A 14991-nucleotide genomic window follows, 5' to 3' on the forward strand; every position below is an offset into this window, starting at 1 on the left:
TGCTCTTCACCTTTAGGGATCAACTAAACGATCAATCCAACTAGCCATCTTGTCGATTTCTGCTCATCTTGACGCGATGTTGGAAATCGAAAGCACTAGAATAGTCTCTCCGGCTCAATTGTAGTTTGGGTAGTGGCCGAAGCGGATACTCAGAAAACATAATATCAGAACATCAGACTATCATATTATTATACCGTCAATGCAAATAGATAGGGTATATCCGTGCAACCAGGGATATCATAAAAGGCTATTCGGATTGGGAGGAATAATGGAAGCGGACCAACAGAACAGAGGAGCAAAAAGAGCGACCACACCAGGGGTCGAACCTGGAATCTCTTGATTCGTAGTCAAGCGCCTTATCCATTTGGCCATGCGGCCGAGAGGGTTGAGGCCTGCCGGATTTGAACCGACAACCTTCTGATCTGGAGTCAGACGCGCTACCGTTGCGCCAAGGCCCCGCCTTTTCACTCGATATTCAAAAAGTGTATATATACTTTACATAATACTGTTTTAATCGATACTTTATTATTCACCCTCTGCTCCATTGCTGCAGGGCGATTGAAAAGACTTATGGATTCTGCTATATTTTTTATTTTATAATATAAATTTTCTTAAGCTTTTGGTACGATGAAGTTCACCCCACTTTATCATATGATCAATGTGGATAATATTCAACACCGACAATAATTCGTACCACCAAATAATTAGATTGTCTGGAAAATATTTAGTGTAATCACTGCCCAACTGCAATGCTAAAATTATGAGCCACAAATATACCCAAGACCTCCAGAGATCTAATATGTGAACATGGCGAAGGATCAATTGCAACCAAAAGTCATCAGTCCAAAACAATCGCCCCAACTTTTGAGGGCATCATGGAGTATAAAGTGCCCTCTGTTCCTCCCCGATGTGTTAGTACTCCGAAACAATCTTCTAAAATAAATCTATCATCTCTTCCTTGAATGCTTTCACGTTTCAACCTTGAATTTCACGGTACTCCCCGCTGGTTCGGCCTCTCAGCTCTTCAGCAATACAGAGAGCCCCAACAACGCCTCGTCCACCATGTTAATTAGAATGTATAGCCTATCTTTCCAAAAAATATTTTTCGAATAAACTCTGTTCTATCAAATCATCCATGCCGTGTCGTCTTTGTCTTTGTCTTGAATAATCTAGCAGCTCTGTACACTCCACAGCAATAAAGACTATTCTAAAGGGATTAATACTGACGATCAAAGTCATTATATATACCTCAACAATGTCTATTCGATGTTGAGATAGTTGGATCTTTGGATAATTGGCGAAATGTACGATACAAATACACTTCAGAAAGCTTTTGTCTCTACTTATATGGTCCTATTCAACATTTAAACTCAGGTGATACTGAATACGTTGAAGAAAGAGTAAAGTTATTACAGATCGTTGATCAAAAAAATTTCTTGAGAGAGTACAGAGTACATCTATAATACCTTTATCTAAAATGTGCCATGTATTAACAGTTACAGATGTGTGATTTTAATATTGATTTACTGGTCGACAGAAGGCCGTAGTGATGATTAGGTCTGCTAAGCTGGGTAAATGAGACGTTCTCAAAGTAATCACTGCTTCTACTACCAAGCACGAAATTTTATATCGAGGAGGTTCCAACATGGTGCACAGTACACATCATCGTGCATCATTGATTTAATCATAAAAGTGCGTAGCACAGACAGCCATGTAAAATAAATAAACAAATAAAATATGCGTATAATTAAATACTTTGCTGTCTCGCGTCAATATGAAGTATATAGAGTACTGTGCGGTAGGACGATAAACAAATATTTGAATGGTGAGTTTAATGAAATTTTGATTCAGTATTGGCTTCGTTAATTCAAGACCTATATTGTTTATTAATGCTCATTAGCATAATTATATTTTATCCCACTTAATCTTTTAGTCTGAATGCATAATATATTGATACGTGCACTGCTGAGCAGTTTGTTGATTTCCCTCACACATTATGACCTAATATGATAGTTATTCAGTGGCTAGTTCAGCTCTAGATCTGGTTCAAAAAAGACATTAGCCAAAACAGTAGGATAATTTGTCTAGCGTAGTATAGTGATTCGGTCGTCAGGCCCGTGTCATAACGACTTGAATTTCGGAAGTTAGCCTATCTATTATTCAACACAATCTATATGTTACTTGTTCTCTTATCAACGGGTCACTTGGTTTCTTCTGATTTGTTCGGCTACATCCAGCGGTTGTTTGAGTTGGGCTGCTCTATCACAACGGATTTCCGTCCCTATCTGCCGCTTGGATTTCCATGGGCTTTTGCACAGTTCGGGCAGCGGACGATACTGGCCAGGATGGCCATCGCGAAGCGGAAGCGGCGGTAGGTGATGTGGTTCGTGGGGATGGTGCTAAAGTCCGAGTCGCTAATGGCCCTGTCCCTAACCCCCCCCCCGATAATGAACAAGGCCCATGCCCTCTCCTTCTCCACGAAACGTGGGTTGGGGAGGCTGGGAGAGTCGCCGTAGAGATCGTGGATAAGTTTGCCGAAATCAAATTTGGGTAGGTCATGCATATCGTGTTCGGGTTGAGCGGGGTCGATGCTAGGGCCAGTGTTGTCTTCAGGCGCCTTTCACTTCTTAACAGCAATACCGGCATACTGGCCAGGGGTCCGGGTGTTAGTGCTATCAGGCATCAAAGTGTTGGTGTTAGTCTTGGTCTTGGTCATGGTCTTGGGGTTGGGCTGGGCTGGGCTGGGCTGGGGAGAGGGTGGGCTGGGTGGGCTGGAGAGGCTGGTTGTTCTGGGCTTTAGTCTTTGATATTAATGGAATTACGGAGGGTCTTGGTCCATTTCTGTGTCTCCAAGGTCCTGGTGGTGGTTGCGGGTCATGAAGAGCGGAGGAGAGTCGGTATTGTGAAGTGGGTTTGTCGATTGGTGCTGTAAAGAGCTCGGTATCGTCTAGATCCCAAAAAATGATATCAAGGTCAAGCTCGCATGGTTGGTCCAGTCAGTCAATAGGTGGGTCTTTATTAAAGACTTTGCCTTAGCGTCCCTTTTGGGCTCTGGCACTGGGTGTTGGCTTTGCCAACCGGGACATTTGGGTCGTCGGTGTACAGCTCTCTATCCCATGGGGCCTGTTTGCGGAGGGACGGCGATGTCAAGTTTTGCCGAACTCATCCATTCAGTGACAGTTTGGGACTCCAGCTCCGGCTTCCCTGTCCAAGTGTCTGCTCATGCGTCTGGGAGGGTTTCTTTCTCAGGTACTTGTTTGCTGCGATTGGTCAGCCCGAGGGGCTGCTGTCCACGACAGACATTTGGTTGCGATGTCATCCAGCACCGCCACGACATCCAGCCAGATCGCTGGTCTGTTGTTCAGTACTCGGCTGCGCTTGGCACGCCATCTTCTCTGTTTTTCAGGATCGGTGGTGAGTGGTCTTGTTGGCACTCGAGCCAACTTGGGGAGTGCGTCGATTGCAAGGTCGATGTAGGTGATGCCTTCGGGGATCGATGTGGGGTGAACATATTTCTCGAGTCGGTCCTTGGCTCGGACACATTCTGCTGCATGTTTTCTGTTGACATACACCTTGGGGCCGTTGGGTCCGGTCTTTTTGCACTCCTTGTCGGGTTTAGGTGGGAAACACCCGACTCGCCACAGGAGTATTCTCCTTGCTTGGGCAACTGTTGCTACTGGCATCCGCGCTGTCAGGATGGGGTCGCCTTCCCACTTGTAGGTGCCTGCGATCGACATTACTTTCTCGGGCTTCCGCTCTTTTTCAAAACTGTGAACGATCACCGCCTTCTTGATGGGTGTGCCGGTGCCAGTTCCAGATTCAAACAGGTCCAGTCTTGTTCTGTCTGGGGAGTCTCGGTGCTGTCTCTCGAGCTCCTTCCATGCGGCGCTTCCGGTCAGCTTGGAGAGTATCTTCTTGTTTGGGTTTCTTGGGGGCAACTCGGTGATGTACTTGAGCACGTGGGATCCAAGATATCCTGGGTCGTCTTTCCTGTCGAACCACCGTCCGAAGCACTTGATCATCAGTATCTGTTTTCTGGTCGCCATGGTGTAGATTCCTGTGGCTGTCATGACAGCCGGACCAGACGCGTTCTGGCGGATGTTGAGTGCCGATCGCAGTGTGTCCAGCATGCACCCCTGTAGAGTGTTCATTATCGGGCCCTTCATGTTGACGATGGCAAGGCCGTACTCCAGACGGGGCCGGATGAAAGCCTTGTAGATTTTGACGATCAGTCCAGGGTAGACTGACTTGCTGAAGATGCCGTGTTCCTTGAGCTCTTTGGTTCGGAACTGGGCTTTGTGCTTTAGTTGAGTGACGTGGGCCTCTGCGTCGATGCCATCAGGGCCGAACTGCACCCCGAGGTACTTGTAGGTGCTGGTGACGAAGCTAAGAGGTGTTCCCTTGAGTGTGATTGGGGTCGGGTTTGCTTCCGCGGTAAGCACTTCGCATTTGGTCGGAGAGAAAGCGTAATTGTTTTCGTCTGCGTGTGCTTCGGAGATGTCAACAAGTCTTTGGAGGTCTTCTTGGTTTTTTGCTACCAACGCCATGTCGTCCGCGTACATGATATTGTTGATGATGAGGTTCCCTATTCTGGGTGATGTGACTGCTCGTAGGTTCTGTGCGAGGTCATCCATGAAGAGGCTGTAGAGGGTGGGTGAAAGAACCGACCCTTGCAGCAGCCCGATCTCCAGCCAGTACGGCCGGGATTTGGTGCCGCTCACGAGAACAGCGGTGGTCACGTTGTCGAAGAGCGCGCGTAGGATGCGGATGGTATGCGGGGGGATGTCTCGTTGCTCGAGTTTGTGCCAGAGCCGATCCCGGTCAACTGAGTCGTACGCGGCTTTGATGTCCATGAACGCGATCCACGGGGTGTGGCCGTCGTTCTGTAGGAACTTGACGATTGAATCGAGTGCGAATACCTGGTCCAGGGTTCCCCTGTTGCTGCGGAAGCCTCCTTGGGAGATGTCGATGGGGCCCATCTCCTGGAGGAGTCGGCTATGTAAGATCCTTTCGAATACCTTTCGGACAACTTGTAGCAGAGAGATCGGGCGATAGTTCTTGATGTCCTCTTCTTCGCCCTTCTTCTTCCAGATGGGGTGGTTGATGGCGACATTCCATTCTTGAGGGACGATGCCGGTCCACATGCACCAGTTGAAGAGCTGACGCAGCCAATCCGAGACTTGGTCGGTTACTGGGTGTAGGAGCTCGGCACTGATCCCGTCGGACCCAGGGGCCTTGTGTTTCCCCATGCGTCGGATGGCTGTTTTTACTTCTTCTGCTGTGATTTCGCGGCCCAAGAGGCGACTGAATAGTATTTCCTGAGGACGCGGTGTATCGTTGGCTTCTTGAACACCGAGACGACTTGAGATGTTCCCAAAGTGGGCCCGGTACTGGTCCATGCTGTCTTGGTCTTCGGAAGAATCGACCGGTTGAAGAAGCCGCTTTTGACCTTGTCTCGCTTGCTGATTTCCTTGAGGAGCTCAGAGTCCGATTTGGTGGAGAGAGACTGGGCCCAGGTGTTGTAGAAGGCGCGTTTCTGTCGTCGTATGAGGTCCTTGAGTTTGTTGTTCATGTTTTCGTAGTCGGCCATGGCCTGCAGTTGGATTCTCGAGCCTTGTGGCGACTGGTTCACGATTCGATAAGCCGTGTTTCGTCGTTTCTTGATGTCAGCCATTTCCGGGGTCCAAAAGCCGTTGCGGGGAGCCGGGCCATCCTTCTTTCGCTTCCCAATGACGATTTGTGCCACCGCTGTGACGTGGTTCTTGATGATATTCCACCCAGATTCAACGAGGGCTTCGGCGTCTTCGCGTGCCATGGGTCCATCCTCTTGTGGTAGCCGGGTTCCCAGCTGTGTGATCTGCTCTACGACTACTGGGTGGTGGACTCTAAAGGCTTCCGTGTATTGCTGGAGGGTTTCGGGATCTTCGAGCTTGTTGGTTCGCCACACGAGGATTGGTGGGCGGGCAGGCTCTCTGGCGGCGTTCCATTCAAGTTCCATCGACACCATGCGGTGGTCTGAGTTACAGGTATCGTTGGAGTGGACCGTCACCGTCTTGGCGTTGTGTCTCAGTGCCGTCGAGACAAAGAAGAGGTCCAGTACTGAGTGTTGTGGTTTCTTCCCGTTGACGACGTGGGTCCAGTGTTGCCCCGTGGGGTTGGTCGAATCCACGAATTCCAGGAAGCCGCCCGCTACAGCTGTCCGCAGTGGTTGCAAACGGTTGGCGGTTTCATGGGTGTCTCTGCTTGTCTGGCCCATGCGGGTGTTGAAGTCGCCCATGATCACAGATGGGATAGGATTGTTCATTTCTGTGGTGTTGGTCTTGATGGCCGACAGGGCTTCTCGGAACTTTTGCAGGGCTGCCGCATTGGCTGATAGAGCAGGCTTGAGGTAGAAAGATCCAAAGACGATGCCTCGGAACTTGAACCAGATGCTCGTGTGATGAGGTCCAACGCGGAAGTTGCTAAAGTCTTCGAGGTTGGTGGTTTTCGGGTTCCGAATGAGGGCGATTCCTCCGGTGCCTCTTGCGAGGCCGTCGACAGAGACATACGGCTCTCGGGTTTCGAAAACTATGAGGTTCTTGTAAGGTCCGATGGATTGCTGTGGTTTGAGCCACGTTTCTTGGACTGTTATAAAGTCGAGGTCTTTTGCTTTTACCATTTCGATAACCTCGTGTATAGAGGTTTCAAGTCCGCAGACATTCAGGGTCGCGAACCTAATAGTGGGCGTAGGTTGGGGCTGCATCATTTGCGGGGAGGAGTGGTTCCTTCGCGTCCGCCTTTTTCTTGGCGGCCTGGTTTGTTGCGAGCCAGTTCCTTCGCCTTAGCAGTGATCTGCTCGGCGACGGCTGGGTCGTTCATCTTCCGTTGGTACAAGGTCGCCGTGAGGAGGTCATTGGATTCCGCACATATCCTGGCAGCGCGTTCAATGAAGCTCTTGATTTGGAGCTTCTTGGACTCCTTCTCGGCCTCGGTGATCTTCGACACGTCCATGTGTGCGACTTCAGTGAATTTCATGTCCGTAATGTGCTTCAAGAATTCTTCTCTCGAGCTCTTGTCTCTGAGAACAAACTCACAGACGCTGTTGTTGACAAAGCTGATATTGAGAATCTGGTTGGTGGCAAAGCCCCTCTCCTTGAAAGCTTGTCTGATCGTACGGTAGCTACCCCGAGGGATACCCTTGACGTAAACCCAAGCGGCGTTGTCCATCCTATCCTTTAAGGGTCCTTCCTCGACAGGGACCGAGGATCTGATCATCCTGAATGGCGTGGCAGTCTTGGGCACCAGCCACTTGCCGTCGGTGGGGTCACGGCCGCGGAGGATGGCGCCGATGGCCTCGTTCTTCTTGCCGGCATCGGCCTCCTGGTGGACTTTTTCGAGGGCCGCCAGCTTGCGCGCGTCGATTGTCTTGTTGTCGGGCTGCTTCTTGGCACCCCGCTGGGCGGCTGCTGCGTAGGATGTCGGAGCTGGGCGTTCCGAGATGGCCCGGGACGCATGCTCCAGCTCGGAGGCGAGCGTCTGCATGCACTCGGTGGCGCTCTGGGTCAGGGCCTTGATTCTAGCAGCTTCCTCGGGTTTGCTGAGGTCCAGCTTGGCGAGTTCTTCGTTAATCTTCTGAGCTTTCTTGAGAAGCTCACTCTGGATGTGCTGAAGCTGCTGTTGGGGACTCTGCTTCTTGCGCATGTCGGTGGCGCAGACGCGCTTCCCGACAGCCCTGGCATCGGCGAGGGAGGCCCGTTGTTCGAAAAGCTTCCATCCGGCTTCGTCATGGCGGGTCATCAGGCCCCAGAATACGAGGATGGAAAAATGCTTCCCGCATTCTTCCACCTTGGTGGCGGCGTCCGGGCTCATCAGCATGTTCTTGCAGACGACCGAGTGCTGGGCGTCGTCGATACGCCAGGCGGGGGGCTTGCTCCCTCTGCAACGGGAGCATTGAACTTGGTCTGCCTTCAGAGCGAAGACAAACCTAAAGCGGCGGTAGGTGATGTCTTTGAAATCGACCGGGATGAAGTCCTGGTCGGTGAGAGTGTTGTTCTTGGCCTTCTCGAGGATCGAGAGGGCCCACTTCTTTTCTTCAACCACGTCGGGCGGGTTGGGAAAGATTGCCGAATCTGCATAGAGCTCTTCGATAATTTCTTCGACGGTCTTCTTGCGACCGACGTGCAGCTGGATGGGCTCACCATCCCTGCGGTGCTTTTTGGTGGGTGCTGATTCGGTGGCCTCGGTGATACTGGCGCTACTGACCTGATGGCCGTTGCTTTCTAGGCTGCGATTTTCGTCCGTTTGGCCTGGTTCTTGGGCAGCAGGGCTGCCCGAGGTGTCTATGGCCATCTCGTTGATGGCCGTTTGGGTCGGGGGCATGTGGAGGGGGGTCGTTGGTTGAGAGTGTTGAGCGGTTTGTTGATAAAAAGAGCGACGGAGAGCCTGTGCCTGTGGATCCAAAAGTTGAGATCAAGGTCAAGCTCGCATGGTTGGTCCAGTGGTAGAATTGCCGCCTGCCACGCGGCAGACCCGGGTTCGATTCTCCCGGACCATGCACATTATTTTTCGCCTCCAGCAGACATCCCTGCCGGCTGGGTCGGTCAGTATCATCTCCCAGGATTTGCTTGTCGGGCTTGTGTGCCACAAAAGATCGCAGCTTCTTAATAATCTAATGGGTCATATCTCATATCGATTAATTGTCTTGGTTACGCTGCGTCCAGCTTTCTTTCTTTTTTTCGATTCGGGATTGCGAACATACCTTCTGGACATACACGAGCCACCGGGGTCGTGTGACACCTCGATCTTATGCTGTTCATTTTACGTGGAATTGGATAGCTCGATTTGCGACCGAGACTAAGAGTCAGTTAAAAGCTATTGTACTGCAACAGTGCGTTGGTGAGGCTTTGAATCGGGGTTTTCATCCTGAAGGTACTGATATTGGTGGGACTGAAACATCTTCACGTTCAGATTTGGAAGGAGCGGATTTTATTGCCAAATGTAAAGCTTGGATGCAAATTCGGACCGCTAGACAGTATGGTTTCAGTGTACTGCATATTTTATCGAGTACCTTTTTATGGAAGTGCTCTATGCGTACCTAATCTTGCTACACAGGCGCTCTCAGGATCGGGCCCTGTCCAGACCGGGACCAAATCAGGCCGACATCCATGCAAGCGCACAGCTCCATCTCGTAACCGGCGTTTTCACCGTCGATGGCTTTCTTTTTAAGAGCGCTCGAGTGTCATTTGTGTTTAACTCGAATGGATCGCCAGTTTGTCCTTTATGTGCATCTCTTCCACAGCGTGCGCGTCGGTCGTACGTCATAACAACGATCGTGTTCACGACCAAACAACCGAGCAGTCGGGATCAGCATCGCAGACTGTTTCTTTTGTTTGGGTATGACATCATCCACTCCTGGGGTGTCTCGTCGTCCTCTTTGTCCTGGTACAGCTGTATGTGGGATTCCCTGAGGTGTTCCAGCCTTTGCCTTTATACTAACATTTGGCACCCAAGCAGTGTCCATCAAAACGTTGCATGGAAGGCATCCGTATTCCACCACACCAGCCTCACGGCTATCGGTGTGGTATTCACGATCTGAACTGGGTCCAAGCTGGTCCAAATACTCTTCATATTCTTCCCAACGTTCAAGCTGTTGGCAGTTGCTCTCTATAGTGAACGATATGTGTGGGTTTCAGATCATCATCGATCCCTTGAAGGGGAGGATATTAAGGCCCGATTCGCTACCAAATCATTGTTCTTGCCTAAGGTCATGATTGATACTAATGATATATTTGAATCCATGGCCCTGGTCTGTGCAGCGCCCGCCAGTTCGGCCATGTGGTGCCTGAGGATGGCCCGCATCCGATCCATCAAGCTCGGTGCCCATTGATCACTCCGACTGGTCGTTCGCTGATTTGCGATCTCTGGGTTCATTGGTGCCGGTGACGCTTGCCTCGAGCAGCCCAAAGACGGTCTTGTCTCGCTTTGCGGCTCCTCCAAGGCCGCTGATTCCGCCGACACCCTTCACGGCGGCAGTGCCGGCCTTTGCCTTGACGTCGGCATAGTTGGCCATGAACGAGCCGGCGGTGTCCTTTGACCCAAACTCGAGTGTATACGTCACCTTGTTGCGGCGGACCCGGACACTTCGAGCCAGGACCTTCTCTGCATCGGGGTCGCTCTCGGGGTCGCAGAGCTCGCACTCGCACGATGAGAATCGGAAGCTGACCTGGATGGTCCCGTCCATGTCGGACTCCCGCATCTCGATCAGATCCAGGTTGGTGAAGACCAGGACCGTCGACGACACCCAGGCGCCTCCAAACTTGAGGCCCTGCAGGCCGCAGTCGTAAGCATAGGCGACGATCGAGGCTCTGGCCATGCCTTGGCTTGTGACGGACGACCGGTTGGTGGCAGCCGGGGACGATCTCTGCGTTTGCTTCTCGCTGTCGTTCCCGACTGGCTTGTGCTGGAGCACCTTGAAGAGCCTTGTGCTGAAGAGGATGATCGGGATCAAGGACGAGACCATGATGACCAGACACGAGAGAATGATCCTCCCGACGACATAGAGGCCCTGCGAGCTCAGCTCCTCCGAGAGCGCATACACCATCGGCAGACACAGCAGCAGCGTCATCGACACCACATAGCTGCACAGTCCGATGACCCTGGACTCTTGGAAGCGCTCGTGGGCGCCTCTGGTCAGATATGCAAACACCACACAGCCAATCAGGATGGCTCCGTTCAGGACATAGATCAGGATCTCGGGGGCGGCCATGGAGCCGTGAGCCGAAGCGCACACCAGGGCGTAGAAGCTGCCCTCGACCACGGCGGTGGGACTGCCGATGGCGACCCAGGCGACGCAGACCACAATCTCGATCCCGACGATCATGGCAGAGGCGAGGATGAGCTTCCAGTCGGGGGTCTTGATGGTGCGGATGCGCTTGTATCCAAAGATGATGTAGATGCGGATCGACTTCATGAGCAGCATGCTGGATGCACAGGGAGTGAGTGAGTGAGTGAGTGAGTGGGTGAGTGAGTGAGTGGGTGAGTGCGATGGCCGATTGTATCGACGACTGGTGCTGTCCACAAGTGAGTCCCAGCCATGTCGATGAAGCAACATTGCGGTGGTGTTCCAGAGCGTGAGACCCCAACAGCACCATACCTGAACACGGACGAAAACGCAATCACCGGGAGGAAGATGCGGCCGGCACAGACCAGGGGACTCGGATCGGCCGAGAAGAAGAGTGCGGCAACCTGGCCAAACACTGGTTGTTCGAGGCAGCGAGCGAGTCGACGACGACATTGAGCAAGATGATGTAGCAATGCAGGACAGCACCAGCACCCATCGCACCCATCGCACCCATCGCACCCATCGCACATCGGCAACTTACAGGCGCCGGCCATGATCACATAGCAGCAGTTGGGCGAGATCGCCTGTATGTCCGGCTTCTTCCTCCACAGGACAATCAGCGTCAAGATCCCGGTATTGATCAGCACCGTGACAATCAGCAACACCAGCATCACAATATTGTCCGAGTCCAGGTTGTTGAAATGGATCATGAATGGCGCCGATGGCTCCGAGCAGTCCAGTTGCTGGTTGTTGTAGTAGCCGACGTCGCAGATGCACTCGATTATCGACGACGACTGGAAGGGGCCGTCGATGATGCAGTATCCGTGCTTGCAAGAGCTGGCGCTGACATAGATGTTGTTTGAGTCAAAGTACGGATTGCAGGGCGAGGTTGGGTCATACAGAGACTGGCCGCCCTGGGTGACCAGCATGAAGGCATCGTAGGCGAACTGGCGGATGTTCGGGTCGGTGTAGTGGACAAAGTTGTATTGGTTGAAGTACGTGGCGGTGGACGGCGATGCGATCGGCTCGGTCGAGAGAGTCTGGCGATCGTATTTGCCAAGGCAAGGCCGGTGGTGCAGATGATGTTGATGATGTCGGTGGTGCCGATGGTAATGAAGTTGATGACAACACAGCAAGATGCCAGACCAGCGAGTATCGCAAATGGTATCGAATCGACCATGAGAACGGGCGGTGAGCAGGCGCGAGTCATGGTCAGTGCTTTGGTGCTGTCGGTGCTTTGGTGCTGTCAGCGCCGGCGCAACGATTGGAGTCAGGTCAACGACTACTCACCGTCTGAGTGCCGCCGAATATGATCCAAAACAAGAATCGCAGGGTGGCTTGGATCTCTGCGGCGCTGACCCCATACAGCTGCGAGTCTTGGCGCAGAATGAAGAAGGTCGGTTCCATGAGGGGATAGGCATTGGGGACACTCGAGTCGAGGTAGCTTGACTGGATGGCGTTTCCGATGTCGTTGGAGATGTGTCGCAGGGCCGAGATGTTGGTCGTGATGGGGGGGGAAGAAAGAGCAGCCTGGGCGGGGAGGAGAGTCGGTGGCAGAGGACCATCAGCTCCGTGACTCGCTGGACTGTGGATGTGCGTTGATGTGTGCACACAATCACCAGCTCGAACAGGATATCCAGTGATGTGGGTGGGACGATCATGGTCGCGCTGATACCATCGAGGCATCGGGTGCGCAACGAATCCCAACCCACAACGGGGAGGGGCGAGTGGATCGCACTTGCCTTCATCGTCTGCACGGATGGAGCGACAGTGTCGCCGTTCTTGTTGATGATGTTAGCGATCCCGTACAGATTGAAGCTGGATGCCATTCCAGATAGGGTGGCGTTCACATATGGCAAATCGACATACCCAATCGAAAACGGTACGACTTGGACGCCGTCCGACAGGATGCTGTCGCTTGAACCATAAAGAGGAGTATTTGCAGGGCCCCAGGTTGGAAGCGGATAGTATCGCGTCCCAGTGAGATTCAGGGTGGGATCGAACTTGTTCAAAGCCGAGAGGAAGTTTGCCGTCAGTCCAGCAGTACCACTATTTACGATCGTTTGGATACGCGCAGTGATCGTGGTGAGGTTTGGATTGTTCTGGGTGAGGCGGGTGTCGTTCCAGAAGGCAATCTTGCCACTGAAGATGTCGGCCAGGTTCTGCCGAGTCAGCGTGAGATTGGTGACGTTGAGGTGATATACGATGGCAATGCAGCTGGTTTCCCCGTCATCGCGAGGATAATCAAGGAACAAGATTCAGTCCACGGGTCGCTGTGATTCCACGAGCCACAGCACCAGGCCGTGATTCCACTGAATCAACAACGGCGAACACATGTCCATCCGGGCGTTGCCACAAGCACAACTTGGAATCGCAGTGCCCGGGCACATTCGAGCAAGGAATGCGGAGTCATTCCCCCATCAAGCAAACAATATTTCCAGCTGGTGCGATGGCAGTTAGATGAACGCGCACAACAACTGACCTTGCCGCAACTGGGACGGGAACAAAATGCCCGAGAGTGTTTCCTGGCCCCGTATACGAAACGTTGGAGGGAATCACATCGATAGCGGCCCATGTCAGGTTCGGAGCACCGGCCGCAAGAGCAGCTCGAGCTGCTCCGGAGCCGGCATTCGTATAATTGTAGTCCCAACCCGGATCATAATTCGAATAGACACCGGAGAGGGCCAAAAACAGGGATGAGGGGGGATTGGATCCGATTCCGCCAATGATCACGTTCGGTTGCTGACAGAATGCGCCTGTGAGACGTGTCCAGGTCATATCAAGGGAACAGTCCGAAAGAAATCAGCTTCTCGTGTTTGTAATTCATGAGGGTGTGCTCAGTCCATATCATGCGACATCATGTTACCGAGGCCAGACAGCAAGGGCAGGAGCCAGAGCAGGCACGAGTTGAGGATGGTCATGATAGCGACGCGACTTGAACAGCGATGGAGACCCGAACGAGAGGTGATAGTCTCAAAGCCTTTCGAATAAGCTCTTCAAGCGATGGAATGGATCGTCGGCGCGGAGGATCTTGATAACTTTCAATAGATATTGGACAGGAAGAATACTGGGTCAAGTCAAACAGCCGATGAAGGAAGGAGAATCTCCTTAGTTGGAAGTATAATTGATGAGGCTCAGTGTCCAGGCCCGAGAAAAGGAGGTGATCACAAAGTCAAGCCTCATCCAGACGCAAGCTCCTTGACAGAGGCAGAAAACCCAGAAGATGATTCAATTCAAGATTGGATGATGTCATACCCAAACAAAAGAAACAGTCTGCGATGCTGATCCCGACTGCTCGGTTGTTTGGTCGTGAACACGATCGTTGTTATGACGTACGACCGACGCGCACGCTGTGGAAGAGATGCACATAAAGGACAAACTGGCGATCCATTCGAGTTAAACACAAATGACACTCGAGCGCTCTTAAAAAGAAAGCCATCGACGGTGAAAACGCCGGTTACGAGATGGAGCTGTGCGCTTGCATGGATGTCGGCCTGATTTGGTCCCGGTCTGGACAGGGCCCGATCCTGAGAGCGCCTGTGTAGCAAGATTAGGTACGCATAGAGCACTTCCATAAAAAGGTACTCGATAAAATATGCAGTACACTGAAACCATACTGTCTAGCGGTCCGAATTTGCATCCAAGCTTTACATTTGGCAATAAAATCCGCTCCTTCCAAATCTGAACGTGAAGATGTTTCAGTCCCACCAATATCAGTACCTTCAGGATGAAAACCCCGATTCAAAGCCTCACCAACGCACTGTTGCAGTACAATAGCTTTTAACTGACTCTTAGTCTCGGTCGCAAATCGAGCTATCCAAATTCCACGTAAAATGAACAGCATAAGATCGAGGTGTCACACGACCCCGGTGGCTCGTGTATGTCCAGAAGGTATGTTCGCAATCCCGAATCGAAAAAGAAAGAAAGCTGGACGCAGCGTAATCCAAGACAATTAATCGATATGAGATATGACCCATTAGATTATTAAGAAGCTGCGATCTTTTGTGGCACACAAGCCCGACAAGCAAATCCTGGGAGATGATACTGACCGACCCAGCCGGCAGGGATGTCTGCTGGAGGCGAAAAATAATGTGCATGGTCCGGGAATCGAACCCGGGTCTGCCGCGTGGCAGGCGGCAATTCTACCACTGGACCAACCATGCGAGCTTGAC

At 52.0% G+C, this 14991-nt stretch overlaps 1 protein-coding gene and 4 non-coding genes across 5 annotated transcripts; 1 reads left to right on the forward strand and 4 right to left on the reverse strand.

Moving 5' to 3' along the window:
- Positions 1-305: 305 nt before the first annotated feature.
- On the reverse strand, positions 306-378 carry BJ171DRAFT_t222. Its single transcript has one exon. It is a non-coding gene; the product is annotated as a tRNA-Arg (tRNA).
- Positions 379-386: 8 nt separating this feature from the next.
- On the reverse strand, positions 387-458 carry BJ171DRAFT_t221. The gene has a single exon. It is a non-coding gene; the product is annotated as a tRNA-Trp (tRNA).
- Positions 459-8462: 8004 nt separating this feature from the next.
- On the forward strand, positions 8463-8535 carry BJ171DRAFT_t219. Its single transcript has one exon. It is a non-coding gene; the product is annotated as a tRNA-Gly (tRNA).
- A 1330-nt stretch (positions 8536-9865) lies between these two features.
- Positions 9866-13740, reverse strand: BJ171DRAFT_628698 (uncharacterized protein; the record flags this gene model as incomplete). Its single annotated transcript, XM_053115577.1, has 7 exons — positions 9866-10958; positions 11132-11234; positions 11361-11859; positions 12110-12349; positions 12532-13036; positions 13302-13575; positions 13686-13740. 7 exons carry the CDS (start codon positions 13738-13740, stop codon positions 9866-9868), a joined length of 2769 nt encoding a protein of 922 aa, XP_052964347.1.
- A 1171-nt stretch (positions 13741-14911) lies between these two features.
- BJ171DRAFT_t220 lies at positions 14912-14982 on the reverse strand. The gene has a single exon. It is a non-coding gene; the product is annotated as a tRNA-Gly (tRNA).
- Positions 14983-14991: the final 9 nt, after the last annotated feature.

This window comes from Polychytrium aggregatum, assembly GCF_025602895.1.
Source record: "Polychytrium aggregatum strain JEL109 chromosome Unknown BJ171scaffold_33, whole genome shotgun sequence".
NCBI classification, from domain to species: domain Eukaryota; kingdom Fungi; phylum Chytridiomycota; class Chytridiomycetes; order Polychytriales; genus Polychytrium; species Polychytrium aggregatum.